Raw genomic sequence first — 16351 nt, 5'->3', positions numbered from 1 at the left:
AGATGACCCAGACGCGATGAAGGCATATGTACTGTGTTTAGAGAATGTAAGGTGCAATTCAATAGCTAGAGTTTACTCTTCAGTGGTACATAGTATAGCTATAGTTCCGCTCAACATGAACACAGAACTAGATAGATACTTGCTTTGCGAATACTAATTGTGCCTTTTGAGCATTTATCTTGAAGGGGAATTCAATTGTGTACTACGTAGCTCTGGCTAACTTGACGCACGGCCACCAGTAACAGCGTAGTACTAGTATCTCTGATTGTAATTGGCGGTTGGTTTTGCCTTTCGGCCAATCACCGAGCATTTCCTTGGACAGCTCGGCACATCGCTCTCATAGGACCAACAGCGAACTCAAGGTGAGAGGAGTTCAATTTTGTAACAATGAATGAACTTATGGGCCATTTTTAACTATAACATTTGAGCTGTAACGACTATTTTAGTAACGTCAAATGTTAGTTAGCTTGCAAGCAGGCGATATAACGGCGTTAGCAGGCTTGTAAGTTATCGTTAGCTAGCTAACGTAATGAGCTAAGCGTTCAGTTTTCCTCTTACCTAGCTAAATCAGAAATGTTGCGCACGTTTTCATCACCTGAACCCATTTTACTGCATGACGAAGAATGCGTTAACACCAGGTAATGTTAGAGCTAACGGTCTTAATCGTTTCAGTAATGGTAAGTGTTATCAAACAAACGGAGATAATGTACGCTTATCAGAAGATGATAAGCGTACAAAGAGCCAAACGATTTTCCCATGATGCTCTTGGCTGAGTGGCTGCCTGTAGAGGCTTTAATGCTGGGAGGATTTGGTGTCACCTTTGACCTTTTTGGTTGCTTCTCTGGACGCCCATGATCCCCTGGCTGCCATACTTTATTCCCACGTTTATACAACGATATACATCATTCGTCAGTTTTGAAAACCGTGTTGGTGGCAGCATCTGTGTATTCTTTGGGGTTGCACGTATGCCGTCTTCACTTGAATACATGTGTAAACCATCATTTATTCTCTACAGGGTTTCTCTGAACGCTGTGGCACGATGGGTGTGTTATCCACGTTGATGAGGGGTCTGGTCAGAGGAGCAGACAGGATGGCTGCGTTCACCAGCAAGCGGGGATCAAGGACTCATAATAAAGGCAGAGGCGCCAGGCCCACTGGACTGAGGCTCTCCAGCAGAAAGTTTCTGTCCATACGGACCATGATTCCAGAGTTTGTGGTGCCTAACTTGGAGGGCTTTAAACTGAAACCCTATGTGTCATATCGCTCTCCTCGAGGAACAGAGCCTCCACTCACAGCACAAAGCGTGTTTGCTGAGGTTGTGGCCCCTCAGATCAAGAAAGACTTTGAAGAGGGCACTTTCAGCAAAGGACAGCTGGAGAAATATGGTTTTGAGCCCAAACAGGAGGGGAAGCTCTTCAAGCTTTATCCCAAGAACTATGTGCGCTGAAGATGGACTCAGTGTTATGTATTTGCAAAGAAAGGCAAAGGCTGCTGGGTAGACTGAATGCTGCAGACTAACAGGGATGATACCTTCACAAATGGGACTGTTATATTTAGAAAAATATTTGTTCCTACAAGTGATTAACTTTTCTGTTACTTCATCATCTGGCAAAATAAATGGTACGGGTCTATGCTGTAGAGTTGTGCATTAGTCATTGTCGAGGTTATGAAGTATAGGTAACAAGAACACAACACTCTCCTGAGGCTATTTAGTTATTCTTCATATTCTTATACTGAGACGATATACTACAATATATTAGTTCATTTTTCTCAAAGCCCCTTGATTTTAAAGACATGACTCCAAGTTAAGACACAGTGAACCTAGAACTTGATACTGTAGCTTTATTGGTCAGGAAGTGTAATAAATGTAACCAGCAATTCAAGTGGCTATTTTGAATGTAGTTATACTACTGTGATGAAGTTTACAAAATCATGAGGTGAAGATCACCACATATGCTGGCAGAACACTCTTTACAATTGCAAAAAGGCTAAATCAACCCATCCAAAATGTCATTAATGCTGAACTGAGCCCATCGTCCTTATAAGGTAGAAGGGTGCAAATTAAGAGAATTTCCTTTTGAGGACCAATTCACACACATTGCATGGAGTCAAGCAAGTTGTTTTTGAGAACAATTGAACACTCTCAAATGCTTAAACGGCTATAATGAAGAAAAGGTTTGTGGGTAAATGGTGGTCTTGATCTGCTACAGGGCAAACAGTGAGGATTGTAAGCAATTTGTTTAAATACAAGCTTATACAAATCAAGTGTCATTAAGAAAATATAAGGTTTTCCTAATAGCATATTCTGTGATAAGTCTGGGGACTATTTGTTGGGCTATACATTCTGCAGAACTTGGTATATTTCTATCGTGTCAGTGCAGCCAGTGCTCCAGCCTGGTCAGCATGGCTCTGATTCCAGTTGAGCCTGATCTGGAGTCCAGTCCCAGCGCCACACATGCAGCATATGGTCATAGAAGGAGCAGCTTGCCAGCACATAGGACAGTGAATGGGCATCCTCATTAGGAATCAGGGCAGGGCCTGCAGTAGGGGTGAAAGGGGGTGCTGCAATGCCCTCTGGGATGTATCGTCCTGCATCATCCTCCAGGGAAGTGTCAAAGCTGACGGTGGGAGATTCATACTGAATCCTCAAGTGACCTCCACTCTCTGCGAGGCTTTCCTTGAGTTCTACAGCAACAGGAGAGCAGGGAGCCGGTTCCTCCAGAGACAGCCGGGACCAGTCGGCTCCGTACGCCAGCGAGTTGTGCAGGATGTAGGAGGCTATGACCGGACACGCTCCTCCACTGCCCTCTGGACAAAGACAGGAAAACATTGATGTTTCAGACAATAACTCTTACAGGCAGAATCACAAATTCCTTAATTATTTATTGAACAGTTCATAGGATCCAAAATATTCAGATTTATAAAACCTTTCATACACTTGAGCCAGATTTGAGTTGATTTAATATTGTTTACAACTGAAAGTTGTTTATGAAATAGTTATGGCTTATTAGCACAAATATTACTGCTGGTTTGAATGTTTATGGTAAAGTGGGATTATATGTACGGCATCTCTTACATTTCATTTCTACGGTCTTGGTTTTAATTGAGCACCTCACCATCTGTGTCTCCATATCGTACGTACGCCTGGGTCAAAGTTTCTGTACAGGTGCATCCTGGTCCTTACGGGATGCATTTCATTCATACAACAATAACTCAGGCCGACTTACTGTTCCCTCATGTTTACCAGCTCCTGGATCCCAACGTATGCAGTAATGAAGATGGAGGACTGCAATGCTGAACTGCTTTTGGGGTCTGACAAAGCCTGTGTCCAGTTACTTGTTCAAGTTCCAGGGCAATGTGACTCACTCTTGTCGCTCTCATTTTACTAAAGTTACTTCAAGCATAACTGTCATCCGCTTTTTATAAGTGACCCAAGGTCATGGAGGCATGATTGTTCCAACAGTCCTTTGCTTCCCGATGATGCAGAATACTTAAATTTCACAGATATTTTAAATCAAAAAGTCACTTATGGCAGCAAGACGGTATCATTTTCATGATCAAATGCTGTGAACAACAACATTCCCGGTTAGTAGAAATCGCTAAAGCCAAAAGCTATTCAGTAAACTATTGTATATGACAAAGAAAAACAGCGTATCCTCACATTTGAGAAGCTGAAACCAGAGAATGTTCGGCATCTGTGTTTGAAAAATCCCTGAAATGATTTATCGATTATTAAAATAGTCGCCAGTTAATTTTCTGTCTGATGAACTGTTCTTGCCCTGGTGTCATTACATGTTATGAACCAGGAGGCCAAACTAAAGCTTGGTACCTTGGTTAACTAACTGAATGACGAACAAACAATAAAAGGAAAAACAGAGTTCATGTTTCCTCCTTCATACACACCTAGCGCCTGCTGGCAGTCAAGGATGTGGAAGTCACTGTGCATGCAGGCTGCCAGCAGCAGGTGCTGATCGGTCGGATGCCACTTCAGCCTCCACACTCCACCACCCACTGGACTTTCACTGAGAGGATGTCGCATGTTTCTGCCATCCCACAGCAAAACCTGCTCATCATAGCTGCAAACACAGGAGCCCAGAACACAAGACGGGCAGACAGACACATGACTGAAAGACTGAGCCAGCTGATTGTTCAAGACAAGAAGAAGGAAGATGTGGAAGTAAAGGGTCATTCCCACTCAACACCATTTTTCCATAGAGCGGTCACTGGGATATTTACCTGCCTGTAGCCAAGATGTGCTCCCGGTGGGGGTTGCTGTGTATACTGCACACACCCATTGAGTGTCTTCAAGAGAACAACAGACCAGAACTTGTCAGTGTGCTTCGCCTGAACGGACAGACCAAAAGATTGCTGTGAAACTACCTTTTACTGGTGAAGGTGGGGCAGGAGGGACCAGCCCTTAGATCCCAGCCTTTGAGTTTGCAGTCATCGCCACCTGTTGAGGAATATGACACACACACACACACACACACACACACACACATTTCACCCATCCACAGACTGTATGGGTTGTAGCTGCTGCAGTAGTGGCCTAATCACACCATGCATTAAATTGATGAGCGATTGCGCTGATTGGCTGCAAGCAAAACCATAGAAATGAATACAGAAGGATCGAATGCAGGCATCGTTTAAACGGAGACATCGTGATACTAAATGGTACTGGTTACTTATTTTGGTTGATACCTTAAAGCTAGCATTGGTTATTTACTTCAAAAATATTTTTAGTAATATTTGTTGAAATTCTCTTTACAATCCCGACAGCTATCAATGAATCAAATGCTCTGACAAACAAAGAAAGAAATGCGGTATTTGTGGCTGTCATTTCATTAGACCCAGATGAAAAGATTGGACGAGCTACCTTTGTCTACATTGTGTGTCACCGGACTTTTCCAAGCTGCTAGCTTCACAGCTGAGTACTAACAGTAGCCATGTTGGTTGTTTATGTTCATCATGATAATTTAGGGGGAGGGGCTTTGGAGGGAAGCCTGAAGCGACAGGCTGTCAGTGTTGCTGACTTGGCAACTTTCTTTCTAGATTAAGCAACTTTCAGAGCTAGTGCGGCTAGCTACTTTCATTGAAAAATCTAGCATACTCTTGCTGACTCAGGTTTATAGCTAGGGCCGGCACGGGTTTATAGTTAGGGCCGGCTCAGGTTTGCCTTGGACCAGTCCCTAGGTAAGCTGCTTTAGGCCTAGACTGTCGGGGGACATCCTAGGATACACTGAGCTCCTCGCTCCTCTTCTCTCTCCTTCTGTATGAATTCATGTCCCATTAATGCGCATTACTGACTTTGCTTCTTCTCTGGAGTTTTTGTGCTTTCTCTCCTCACGGGTTTCATGGATCTTGGTTATATCTGGACCCTGGTCTTGCTGACACCCACTGCTACTATCTTTATTATTAGTAGTCACATTACTATTACTATCACTGATACCATTGCTGCTTATATTAGGGCCCGAGCACCGACGAAGTCGGGCGAAGGCCCTATTTAAATTTTTCATGGCTTTATTATTATTATTGAGATTTTATGGGTCGCATGCTCATGTATGACCCATAAAGCGCCCCCTACCGTTTCACAGGCCACGGCCATCACCCCACATGTCCGATTAACGTGAAATTTGACACATATTCAGCTCCATCTGCTCTACAATCAACGCACTCTAACTTTGAAGCGCCGTCCATTCAGATTTCCACCATTTTAACTTTTGTGTAAAACACATTTTTGCACACTGCTCCTAAACGCTGCGCCAGATTGCTACCAAATTTGACGTGGGTCATTATTGAATCAATGTCATCAAAACCCCTCAAAAACGTGTTGATAACTTATCGTGTTAAGAAGAGATGCACCAATGAACTTATAAGGGGCGTGGCTCTGTACATCAATCAACTTAACTTTAAAACCATTGTGCCTATCATCATGAAATTTGAGACATATGTCCACATAGCAGCCTGTAACATACCGTCACATTTTCGTTTCCTTCAGCCACTAGGGGACGCTACAGTAGTTAGCTCTTTTTGGCCATTCTTCCCGTTTTCAGGCTTTGTATTTTCACAAACTCCTCCTCCAGTATTTATGCGATAGGCTTCAAATTTGGTCAGCACGATCTTAAGACTTTTATAATGAAAATGTATCAAACTCATGAGTTTTTATGCAACAACCTTGGCGTGCAACTTTTCATGAAAATTTAAGTTGTTTGGTACATTGTCAAATCTGCCCAAAATGTATTATGCAGGATGCTAGTCCAGGCCTGAAAACATTCGCATTGCCTACATTTTCACATAGTCATAGCGCCACCTACTGGCAAAGGGAAATGACAAGTTTTACACTTTGATGTACTCCTCCTAGCCATTTCACCAGATTAAACTCAAATTTTAGAAAGAAAGCCATAAGACATTGATGATAGTTCATCATGAATATTGTGAGTTTTTGGATAACTCTGTTTTGTTCGCGTTGTATCACACTTCTGTCCATCCTGATAGAGGGATCCCTCCTCTGTTGCTCTCTAAGGTCTCTTCCTCTTTTCTCCCTGTTAAAGGTTTTTTTTGGGAGAGTTCTTCCTGTTCTGATGTGATGGTCCTGGGACAGAGGATGTCGTATGTGTACAGATTGTAAAGCCCTCTGAGGCAAATTTGTGATTTTGGGCTAGACAAAATCATTTGAATTGCTAGTTTCCCAACATTACCAACACTAACTTTAAGGTATGGAGTACCTATGCACCTCCATAACACAGTTCCAAACATAGAACTACCCTAATCTAATCTAGGCAGGCTGACAGCCACAAGAAAAAAAATTTAGGGCCTTAAGAAAATTTCAGCTCCAAAGAGGTCAGGGACAGACGTGCAAGTATTTATTAAAAATGTGGCAGATTAATGATTTAAATGAATGTTACCAGAGTATACCAGCTGTGTGTCCCAGTAGGAGAAGGCTGAGATCCAGGCCTCAAAGTCATGGGCCTTCCACTGTGACAGAACCTTCAGAGCGCCTTCAGCCAGGGAGAGCACACTGACGCAGCCTGCAGAGTCACTGCACACCACCCGCACATCACTGCTGCTGACACACACAGTGGGACATGACCAATGTTGCCAAAAAGTAGCCCAACCAGAGCCTCCAATACATTCATATGTCATAAAAGTAGCCCAATATTTGGTATATTTAGACAAGGGTTTTATGTGCGTACATAATGTTAATGACAATGTAACATTCATATGGATAGAGTCTTGTGTCACAGAGATATGACCCAATAATAAAAAAAATAGGAATGAAGTTTACTTAGTTGTAATAAGCTGAATCAACATTTTCTTTTGATGGTCATCAGTCATTTAACAGAAAACTGCCCAATCTGGGAACACTGAACAGGGTTTTTTGTACAATATTTGACATTAACCGTTATAAGGAAAAACAGAGGTGCAGGGGCTCTGGACCATGGCGAGCTTGTTACCTGTCCATTCTTCCAGTGGACCAGTCTAACGACAGAGCCAACCGCTCTGCTCCCACCTCCACACAGCACAGAGGGTCCAGTCTACGGCCTCCTTCCTATTGGATACACACATTCATTAATGACCGCACAGACTTCCACTTCACACTGAGTCTTATAATACATAGTAACAGACTAACACACTTGTCAGTGCCCAGCCACATCATTTTACATCAGCAGTGAAGTGAGCAGCTTCAGCATGTCTTGGTTCACTTCGGCTTGTCCTCGTCTCTAAACAGACTGAAGCAGTAACAGCACAGCAGCTGTGACAGCAGTGTTTTATGTTATAAGGCCTTTGTCCATCCAGAACAAACTCTTTAGTCTTCAGAACATAATGCAGTCCAGCACACATACCAAAGACTACAGCTTGACAAATAACAATTAAAAACGACAATGTTGTCGTGGACCACAATTACACTGTGTATTGATTGTAAAATGTTTCAGCTTTTTTGGCCACCACTGTGTATGTTCGTTTTATATAAGATACGAGGGCACTCAAGCGTCTAATTTGGTGTTTGGCCATTTCTTAAAGGCAATGCAAGACAATGTAATTTCTTTTTATACCACATTTTCTACACTTTGGCAGTTTAATGTACTTTACAAGTTGCATAATAAAATAAATGAGAAAGGATTTAAAAAAGCACCTGCAGACAATGCCACATCGGTGTTATAACTGAGTTTGGTTGGAATGATGCTCTTTGCTTGTAAGAAAACGGTACATTTGGACTTATTACTGTGGTTGAAAAGACAGTCTTCCACCAGTGTTGATCTTAGAGGCTGATCTATTCAACGATCTGTCAAAAACCTTACATGCTGATTCTGTACACAAACATCAACTATATACCTCAAAATATTAGACCTCACTTGCTGTGATTCCTCTGATGCCACATTACTCACCTGACTGTCTGACAGCGTGTACAGCTGCAGCTCTCCAGTGGCGGCTGCCATTCCCAGCACGGCCCTCCCTGACAGTGGCACATGACACCTGATAACATGCAAAATGAATCAACCAGAAGTAAGCAGATAGTTACATCAAAAGCCACACTGGTCAAACCTGATTTCTTACCATTTTAAATCTAAAATGGCCGCTGTGTCAATGCGCTGTAGCTCAGTGAGAGGAGGGCTCATGGATCCCTCCTGCCGAAATTTAAAAAGGTACAAACGACCAGTCCGGCTTGGGGGGGCATCCTCCTCCCCTGCCTTCAGGAAGTAGGTAAGAGGGACATCATTAGTCAACAGTCAGACACCAACAGGAGCACGACAGACTGCTGCCCCAGCATGTACCCGTTTCTGGTGCACACATTTAAGTCACATACACACGTGGACAAAATTGTTTGTACCCTTCCGTTAAAGAAAGAAAAACCCACAATGGTCACTGAAATAACTTGAAACTGACAAAAGTAATAATAAATAAAAATGTAATGAAAATTAACTAATGAAAATCAAACATTGCTTTTGAATTGTGGGTCAACAGATTCATTTAAAAAAACAAAACTAATGAAAATGGCCTGTACAAAAATGCTGGTACCCTTAATTTTATTTTTTGTTGCACAACCTTTTGAGGCAATCACTGCAATCAAGCCATTTCTCTAACTCTCAATGAGACTTCTGCACCTGTCAACAGGTATGTTGGCCCACTCCTCGTGAGCAAACTGCTCCAGCTGTCTCAGGTTTGAAGGGTGCCTTCTCCAGATTGCCTGTTTCAGCTCCTTCCACAGATGTTCAATAGGATTTAGATCAGGGCTCATAGAAGGCCACTTCAGAATAGTCCAATGTTTTGCTCTTAGCCATTCTTGGGTGTTTTGAGTCATTATCGTGTTGGAGGACCCATGACCTGAGACCAAGCTTTCTGACACTGGGCAGCACATTTTGCTCCAGAATGCCTTGTTAGACTTGAGATGTCATTGTACCCTGCACAGATTCAAGACACCCTGTGCCAGATGCAGCAAAGCAGCCCCAGAACATAACCGAGCCTCCTCCATGTTTCGCAGTAGGTACAGTGTTCTTTTCCTTGTATGCTTCATTTTTGTTGTCTGTAAACATAGAGCTGATGTGCTAAAAAGCTCCAGTTTTGAGACTGGAATTTGCCAAAATGCATATTGATAAGCCACAAAGCTTCTGGGAGAATGTCCTTTGGACAGATGAGACAAAACTGGAGCTTTTTGTGCTGTGTTAACTCTGTACTCCAGCAGCACTGAGTATGAGGTCAAAGTGTTGACTTTCTGTTTGGAGATTACAGGGTACACCTGGAGATTACAGGGTGCACCAGGAGATTACAAGGTACACCTGGATATTACAGGGTGCACCAGGAGATTACAGGGTGCACCAGGAGATTACAAGGTACACCTGGATATTACAGGGTGCACCAGGAGATTACAGGGTGCACCAGGAGATTACAAGGTACACCTGGAGATTACAGGGTGCACCTGGAGATTACAGGGTACACCTGGAGATTACAAGGTACACCTGGAGATTACAGGGTGCACCTGGAGATTACAAGGTCCACCTGGAGATTACAGGGTGCAGGGTGCACCAGGAGATTACAGGGTGCACCAGGAGATTACAAGGTACACCTGGATATTACAGGGTGCACCAGGAGATTACAGGGTGCACCAGGAGATTACAGGGTGCACCAGGAGATTACAGGGTACACCTGGAGATTACAAGGTACACCTGGAGATTACAGGGTACACCTGAAGATTACAGGGTGGCCTCATCCTGGTCTTTGCCAATGAAAGTAAAGTAAAGCATGTCACGTTACTGTTAGTTCTAGTCGGAGTAATCCAGTGTGGTCCATCATTGACACGGTACTGTGGAAGCAATGTGTCCCTGTGGACAGTAGTGACTACAATAGGGCTTGATGTCGGGCTCTGTCATACTGTGTTTACAGACAGGGAACACCTGGCAGTGGCACTACTAATGAATACACAATGGATGAAAACAGGTCAGATAGCATAGAAGTGTCGTTGAGGTTCTGTTCATACCACAGGTAATGGAATGTACCGGGACTGTTGGGATGTAATCTCACCCCTTTTTGTAGCTGATATGTCCCGCAGACCAGGATGTCGTGGGTCGATGCAACAGGACACCACTCCACCGTGTCAGCACTCAGCTCCGTGTCCACCACCTGTAGATTGCGGGTCTTCGACTTCCAAGCCATGACCGCCTGCTTTGCATTACGTCACTGTACCGGTGCAATAAAATAAGATAAGATAAGATAATATAGACTTTATTGTCCCGAAGGAAATTTGTCTTGGAAACGTACATATAGTGTCTGCTGTTGAAACAAAAACATAACTAAAAAGCAAAATGATGTCCCGTTACGCCAGGACTGTAAAATCAAAAGTAAACTCAATGTATAGACTCAAGTCTATTAAGTAGTTCGTACGTTGGACTTTAAGTAATCCCATCTAAATGTAGCCATCTTCCAGTATGCTATCTGAGCTAACTAAATATTGGCAGTTAGCTAGCAAGCTACAACTTACTGCAGTCTCACAGAGACCAAGCTGTGAACAGTTAGACTCTACAGATAGTGAACTGATATTCAACGAGTGAATAACATTGCCAGAGTTCCGCTAATACATGTTTTAACACGGAATATCCACAGAACAAATCATTATCAACAAAACTCACATGGGAACCAGACCCGACTCGACCAGTGTATGCGTCGTTACGTCACCGCTGGGCGAAAGGGTGCATTCAGGGACCACTGTAAAACAGCAAAATAAGTCAGAAACTAGACCATGTGCCTGACAAAGGGGGAATCGGCTCGCCAGTAACACTCATACGGTGTATGGTTCATCACGTGCTTGGATCAATAACGTAGTATTGAATACCGACTCCCCATTGTTGTTACGGCTACAGAGATAGCTCAAATAATGATTGTGGTTACAGGTATCACAACAAAAGTACTACATGGATTCATATTATACTCCTTTAGCTATCAAACAACACGAACCCCTGCATCGTGAAATGAAATCCATTACAAATGGCACCATCAAACTACTAATCCACCTTCGTTAACTTTGGCTTGTTTTATTCTGAAGGTATTTACCGGAACTGCTTTCTGTTTTATCAATATTGCTCATGCCACTGCCTTGACTCACGGTACATTTTATGGGATGTATGAGAATGGTGGTTATAGTCATGGATATACTCTGGCCTCCTGTGGCCTCAGTGTGTAATAACACATTAGTCTATTTACTATTGTGTTGATGCCAGCGGTGGACCTTTATTAGTCCCCTTAGCCCCAAGGAGCAATTGTCTTTGCAAATGTATTTACAATCAAAAGTGTAAACTGCCTTGAAGTGGCTAAAATGGGTAACTACATAGTTGTATATGGGTGAAAGTTTTGAATATTGGCATATTGGTAGCTCAGGAAATTCACCCTGCACCCGGAGCTGCTCATCCAGTTCTACACTGCAGTCTTCCAGTCTATTCTGTTTTTTAACATACACACATAATCACTGTCAAATACAAAGCCATCCACACATTGTCAGGTCTGCAGAGAGAATCATTGGTTCCAGCCTGCCCTCCATTCTGGACTTGTTCACCTCCAGAGTGAGCAAACGGGCTGAAAGATCACTGCAGACCCTCCACACCCTGGACACAAGCTGTTCAACTCCTCCCCTCTGGGAGGAGCTACAGAGCTCTGTACACCAAAACCACCAGACTCAGGAACAGCTTCTCTCCACTGGCCGTCACTGATGAACAGTTATTCAGTCACACTGCACTATACCTCTATTCTGCACTATCACCTTAATTCCATTGACACTGTTGTTGTATTGTTGTATAGGGTTATGTTCATATGTATATATATTATATATATACTTTTGGATATATATTTATATTTATATTGTACATAGTCGTTAAATGTTTATGCTTACCTCTGTTGTACTTTTTTTGTTGTTGTCCTTGTTTTTCTTTTTTAGATATTAAAATTTGTTTCCTGTTTATTTGTAAATTTTGTGGAGAGCAACGAAAAACCGGAGTCAAATTCCTTGTATGCCTACATGTACATGGCCAATAAAGCTGATTCTGATTCCTCATACATATGAACCAACCTGTCACATGAATCATTCCAGCACTCTATGCACTCTGCACCATTGCACCACTAGAGCAGGGGTTCTTAAATATTTTGAGTTGCTAGATTTATGTTGTTTTATTTTTTACTTTATCAAAAAATAAGAAATGCCATTCACTGCAAAAAAGAGTGCGAATGCATATCGGAAGTTCATTTGAAAATGAAGAGGACAGGCACACACCCTGAATCTTCCTCTAGTGGTTTTGTTGTAGGTTTTCTATCTTGGCCGGTGTAGAGCAATAGGGACTCAGGAAACGAGGCACTGCTCCAATTTCAAGCTAAATGTGCTGCAATAGTTTTAGTTTTTAATCATTAGATATCAAAATGCCGGCATCTGCTGGCCAACCTTTGGTATTACATGAATGGAAAAAAAGGAAACACAAGACCTTAGTGAAACAGTTGCTAAAGCCTAAGTGAAGTCACTGCTGTCATCATCAATGCTATTATATTATAGACACTTGCCATTGTTTGTCCAATTCGCCCAATTTTGTGCTTTTAAATATTGTTGTCAGATTGCTATATGTTTGACGTAACGAGGTGGTAATGGTCACGTGATTTTTGCCGTGAGTCGTACCGTCCAGCCGCTGGTGTAGAGTAAGCTAGTCTGCTTCGAGTGTAACATCGCTAGCTAACAGATACAAACAGAATGGATTTCAACGTGAAGAAATTAGCCTCCGGTGCTGGAGTGTTTTTCACGCGAGCTGTCCAGGTAATAACATCCGCGTGCATGTGCTGCGGTTCGGCTGAGGCAATGGCTGACGCTTTACTCCAAGTTGACAGCCAGCTGTTACTGGCTACCGGTAACGTGACCGCATCTTGCCTTAGCTCGCAGTATAGTGCATTGCCGAGCTAACGTAACGTTACATAGAAGGTAGCAAGTAGAAACGCATGCTTGGTATTCATCTAGCAGTTCGTTAACTACTACGCCGTAGCTAAAGTTAAGGCCTAACGTCACATTGTAATCAGCGCAGTCTAAATGCTATCAATAGCCTCTACGGCCGTGTTGTTTTGTTCTTGTGACGTTATATTTATTTAGGGCCAGGATAGAGCACCAGGCGCTAGTATGAATTAATGATGGACTCTGTTCAAAGAGCAACTTGTAATCGATGTATTAACTTGTTTTCATCCGGACAAGTTTGATAGATAGAGAGGGAGAGAGGGAGAGAGAGAGAGAGAGAGGGGGGAGAGAGAGAGGAGAGGAGAGAGAGAGGGAGGGAGGGAGAGAGAGAGGCGGAGATGGAGAGGGGGGAGGGAGGGAGGGAGCTGGAGAGAGAGAGACAGAGAGAGACAGACAGAAAAGGGATGGGAAAGACTGTCAGGTGAGCAAGACCAGGTCGTGAACCGGAACCTCCATGACGTCATGCTATCGCGGTGGTTCCCCGTAGATCAGGGGTGTCAAAAACTCATCTTCACTCTGGGTCACATCAGCATCATGGTCGCCCTCAAAGGGCCGGTTGTAAATGTAACTACTCCTAACATATTGGTAAATAACTTGTTTATTCAAGTGTAAATAAACATGCAGTTATATAAATGTAAAAATATATTTAAGCACATTTCTGTTATTATAACTTCAATCCTTTTAATTTAGGGTTAAGAAACCCACATTACTCTATCTAACTTTAAAGAAAAGACAAATATCAAACACAAGTTATTACAATAACTTTGTTCAAAGCTTAAAATCCTTTCAAGGGTGCGTTTGCACAATCCCACGTGAAGTATTTTATGTGTTGTAAAGCCACGTTTAAAGTCGTCTTCAATGTACTCACAATACATTTACATGTCAAATATACAGTAACCAGCCAAAGAGCTGCTTCTATGACCGTGTTCAAGTATCTCATCATTATGACTTTCTATCTCATCATTATGACTTTCTATCTCATAATTTCGACTATGGGGATATTTTTATTATCAACTCTAACTTTACATTTTTTTTTATATTTAAAAAAATAAATAATTTGCTGGCTTGATTCGCGGGCCACATAAAATGACGTGGCGGGCCGGATCCGGCCCGCGGGCCTTGAGTTTGACACCCCTGCCGTAGATGCTTCTGATAACATGATCGTGGCTTAACCCCCGGATGGGACGCTTTAGCCTCTGTACACATGGTGTGTGCTGTGCCTCAGTTCACAGAGGAGAAGCTGGGCCAGGCGGAGAAGACGGAGCTGGACGCTCACTTTGAGAACCTGATGAGCCGCGCAGACTGCACCAAGCTGTGGACGGAGAAGATCTACAGACAGACTGAGGCCCTGCTGCAGCCCAACCCAAGTAACGTTCTGCCTTCAATTATGTTTACAATGGATCTTATTTCAACAGTTTATTGTTGCACACGTTTTCAACACACTATAGAAAGTATTGGTTAATAATGACATTGTTTGTAAAACATCTTTAAACATGACATAGATAGATGGACCCAATATTTGTAACAATTTGTTAATAGTTTGTAAACTATCTATAAACATTATATTTATTTGAATGGCTAGTTCCAACTGATGATTATAATACCTTGTGAAAAAGTAAATAAATACTTTATAAGCACCTATAAACATTATTCAGATACACAGTTAATACGTTGTCAATGGTTAATGATTGTTTCTGGTCCAGCCATCATTGTTCAAAGGTGTTTTACAAACAGTTTCTTCAAACTTTACAAAGAATTTGGTAAATATTAACACATACTTATTATAGTATATACAATATTATAATTTGTTTAACAATAAACTGTTTATAAATAGTTTACTATAGTAATCGGATCGTAGTTGTCATTGTCTCTTATGATACAATACATAATTACAAAAATAATGATAAAATAACATAAATTATAGCATTACTAATAGTTAATAAACATCATTGTTTTTTATTGTTTGTTAACGGTAAACTAACGATTAACACGTTTAATAAACTATCAAACTGACCATTTATTAATGATGTTTATTACTAAGTGTTACCATATTCTCTGAGCCAAGGTTATTGATTTTATTAAAAAGAGATGGATTGTCAGATATTTGCCATGTAATACAAAACACATTTAAACCAGTTCATTGTATCAATAATGAAACAATAATGCAATATAAAGTCCAACTTTGATGCTGAGCTGGATTGATGGAAAAATGAAACCTTTAGCTGGACCTGGATGGATTATAGATCAGCTGTTCTCAAACAGCTGTTCCTCTGTCCTGTCCATGTGTTATTGTGATTTTGATGAACCTGATGAATGCTGCATTTCTTTTTGCCTATCAGTGTAATTAAATCAATTAGACAATACAATAATAGTAATACTGGAACAGGCAGATCAATCCTTACGTCAAACATGTAATGCTGGAAGGACCACACTGGTGGAATTGCATGTTTTGACCCATAAGCTAGAAATTGTGTTCAGGAACATTCTGAACCTTTTTTTTTTTTCTAACATTTTTTGAGTTAAACAGTTATTATGGGGTAGGTTCTGCATCACCTCTGCAATGCACATTTTACAATACAGAAAGAGTGATGAACGGATCACCCTGAACACCTGTTGTTCAACTTAAGCCCTCACCCGTATCTGTTTTATTTGACAAGCTTTAGCTTTTTCCCACACTGTAAATGTTTCTTATAGATACAATTGTGAAGTCACTGATATTGTCAGCAGAGGTTAAAGAAGCCCTGTGAAGTTTTCTTGTAAACCAACATAAGTTATCTTTACGTTGGAGTGTGAATCTATGGTCTGACAAACGTGTGGAATGCATTTTCTTCCTCATAAAATATTTGCAAAGCCAATTTTTTTGAATATTTAGTACTGAGT

General features: G+C 41.8%; 3 protein-coding genes across 4 annotated transcripts in view; 2 read left to right on the top strand and 1 right to left on the bottom strand.

The window, feature by feature from the left end:
- The first annotated feature begins 327 nt into the window (after positions 1–327).
- mrpl41 (mitochondrial ribosomal protein L41) lies at positions 328–1680 on the top strand. The gene is made up of 2 exons (XM_079161643.1): positions 328–362; positions 1016–1680. The coding sequence occupies exon 2, from the start codon at positions 1040–1042 to the stop codon at positions 1445–1447; it is 408 nt and encodes a 135-aa protein (XP_079017769.1). The 5' UTR covers positions 328–362; positions 1016–1039; the 3' UTR covers positions 1448–1680.
- Positions 1681–1840: 160 nt separating this feature from the next.
- On the bottom strand, positions 1841–11165 carry dph7 (diphthamide biosynthesis 7). The gene is made up of 10 exons (XM_079161827.1): positions 11124–11165; positions 10519–10674; positions 8557–8690; positions 8388–8475; positions 7455–7549; positions 6906–7063; positions 4381–4453; positions 4237–4302; positions 3904–4076; positions 1841–2808 (listed from the first exon to the last, which is right to left on the bottom strand). Exons 2-10 carry the CDS (start codon positions 10648–10650, stop codon positions 2399–2401), a joined length of 1329 nt encoding a protein of 442 aa, XP_079017953.1. The 5' UTR covers positions 10651–10674; positions 11124–11165; the 3' UTR covers positions 1841–2398.
- A 1978-nt stretch (positions 11166–13143) lies between these two features.
- LOC306697302 (endophilin-B2-like) overlaps positions 13144–16351 on the top strand; it is a 24298-nt gene continuing 21090 nt past the window's right edge. For both annotated transcript variants that reach the window (XM_079161127.1, XM_079161126.1), the window contains exons 1-2: positions 13144–13282; positions 14697–14838. In XM_079161127.1, coding sequence (XP_079017253.1) covers positions 13220–13282; positions 14697–14838 — 205 coding nt within the window. In that variant the 5' untranslated portion in view covers positions 13144–13219. The remainder of the gene's footprint in view (positions 13283–14696; positions 14839–16351) is intronic.

The sequence above is a fragment of the Pholis gunnellus genome (genome assembly GCF_910591455.1).
Source record: "Pholis gunnellus genome assembly, chromosome: 6".
NCBI lineage: Eukaryota > Metazoa > Chordata > Actinopteri > Perciformes > Pholidae > Pholis > Pholis gunnellus.
This window is presented reverse-complemented; position numbering and strand designations above follow the sequence as displayed.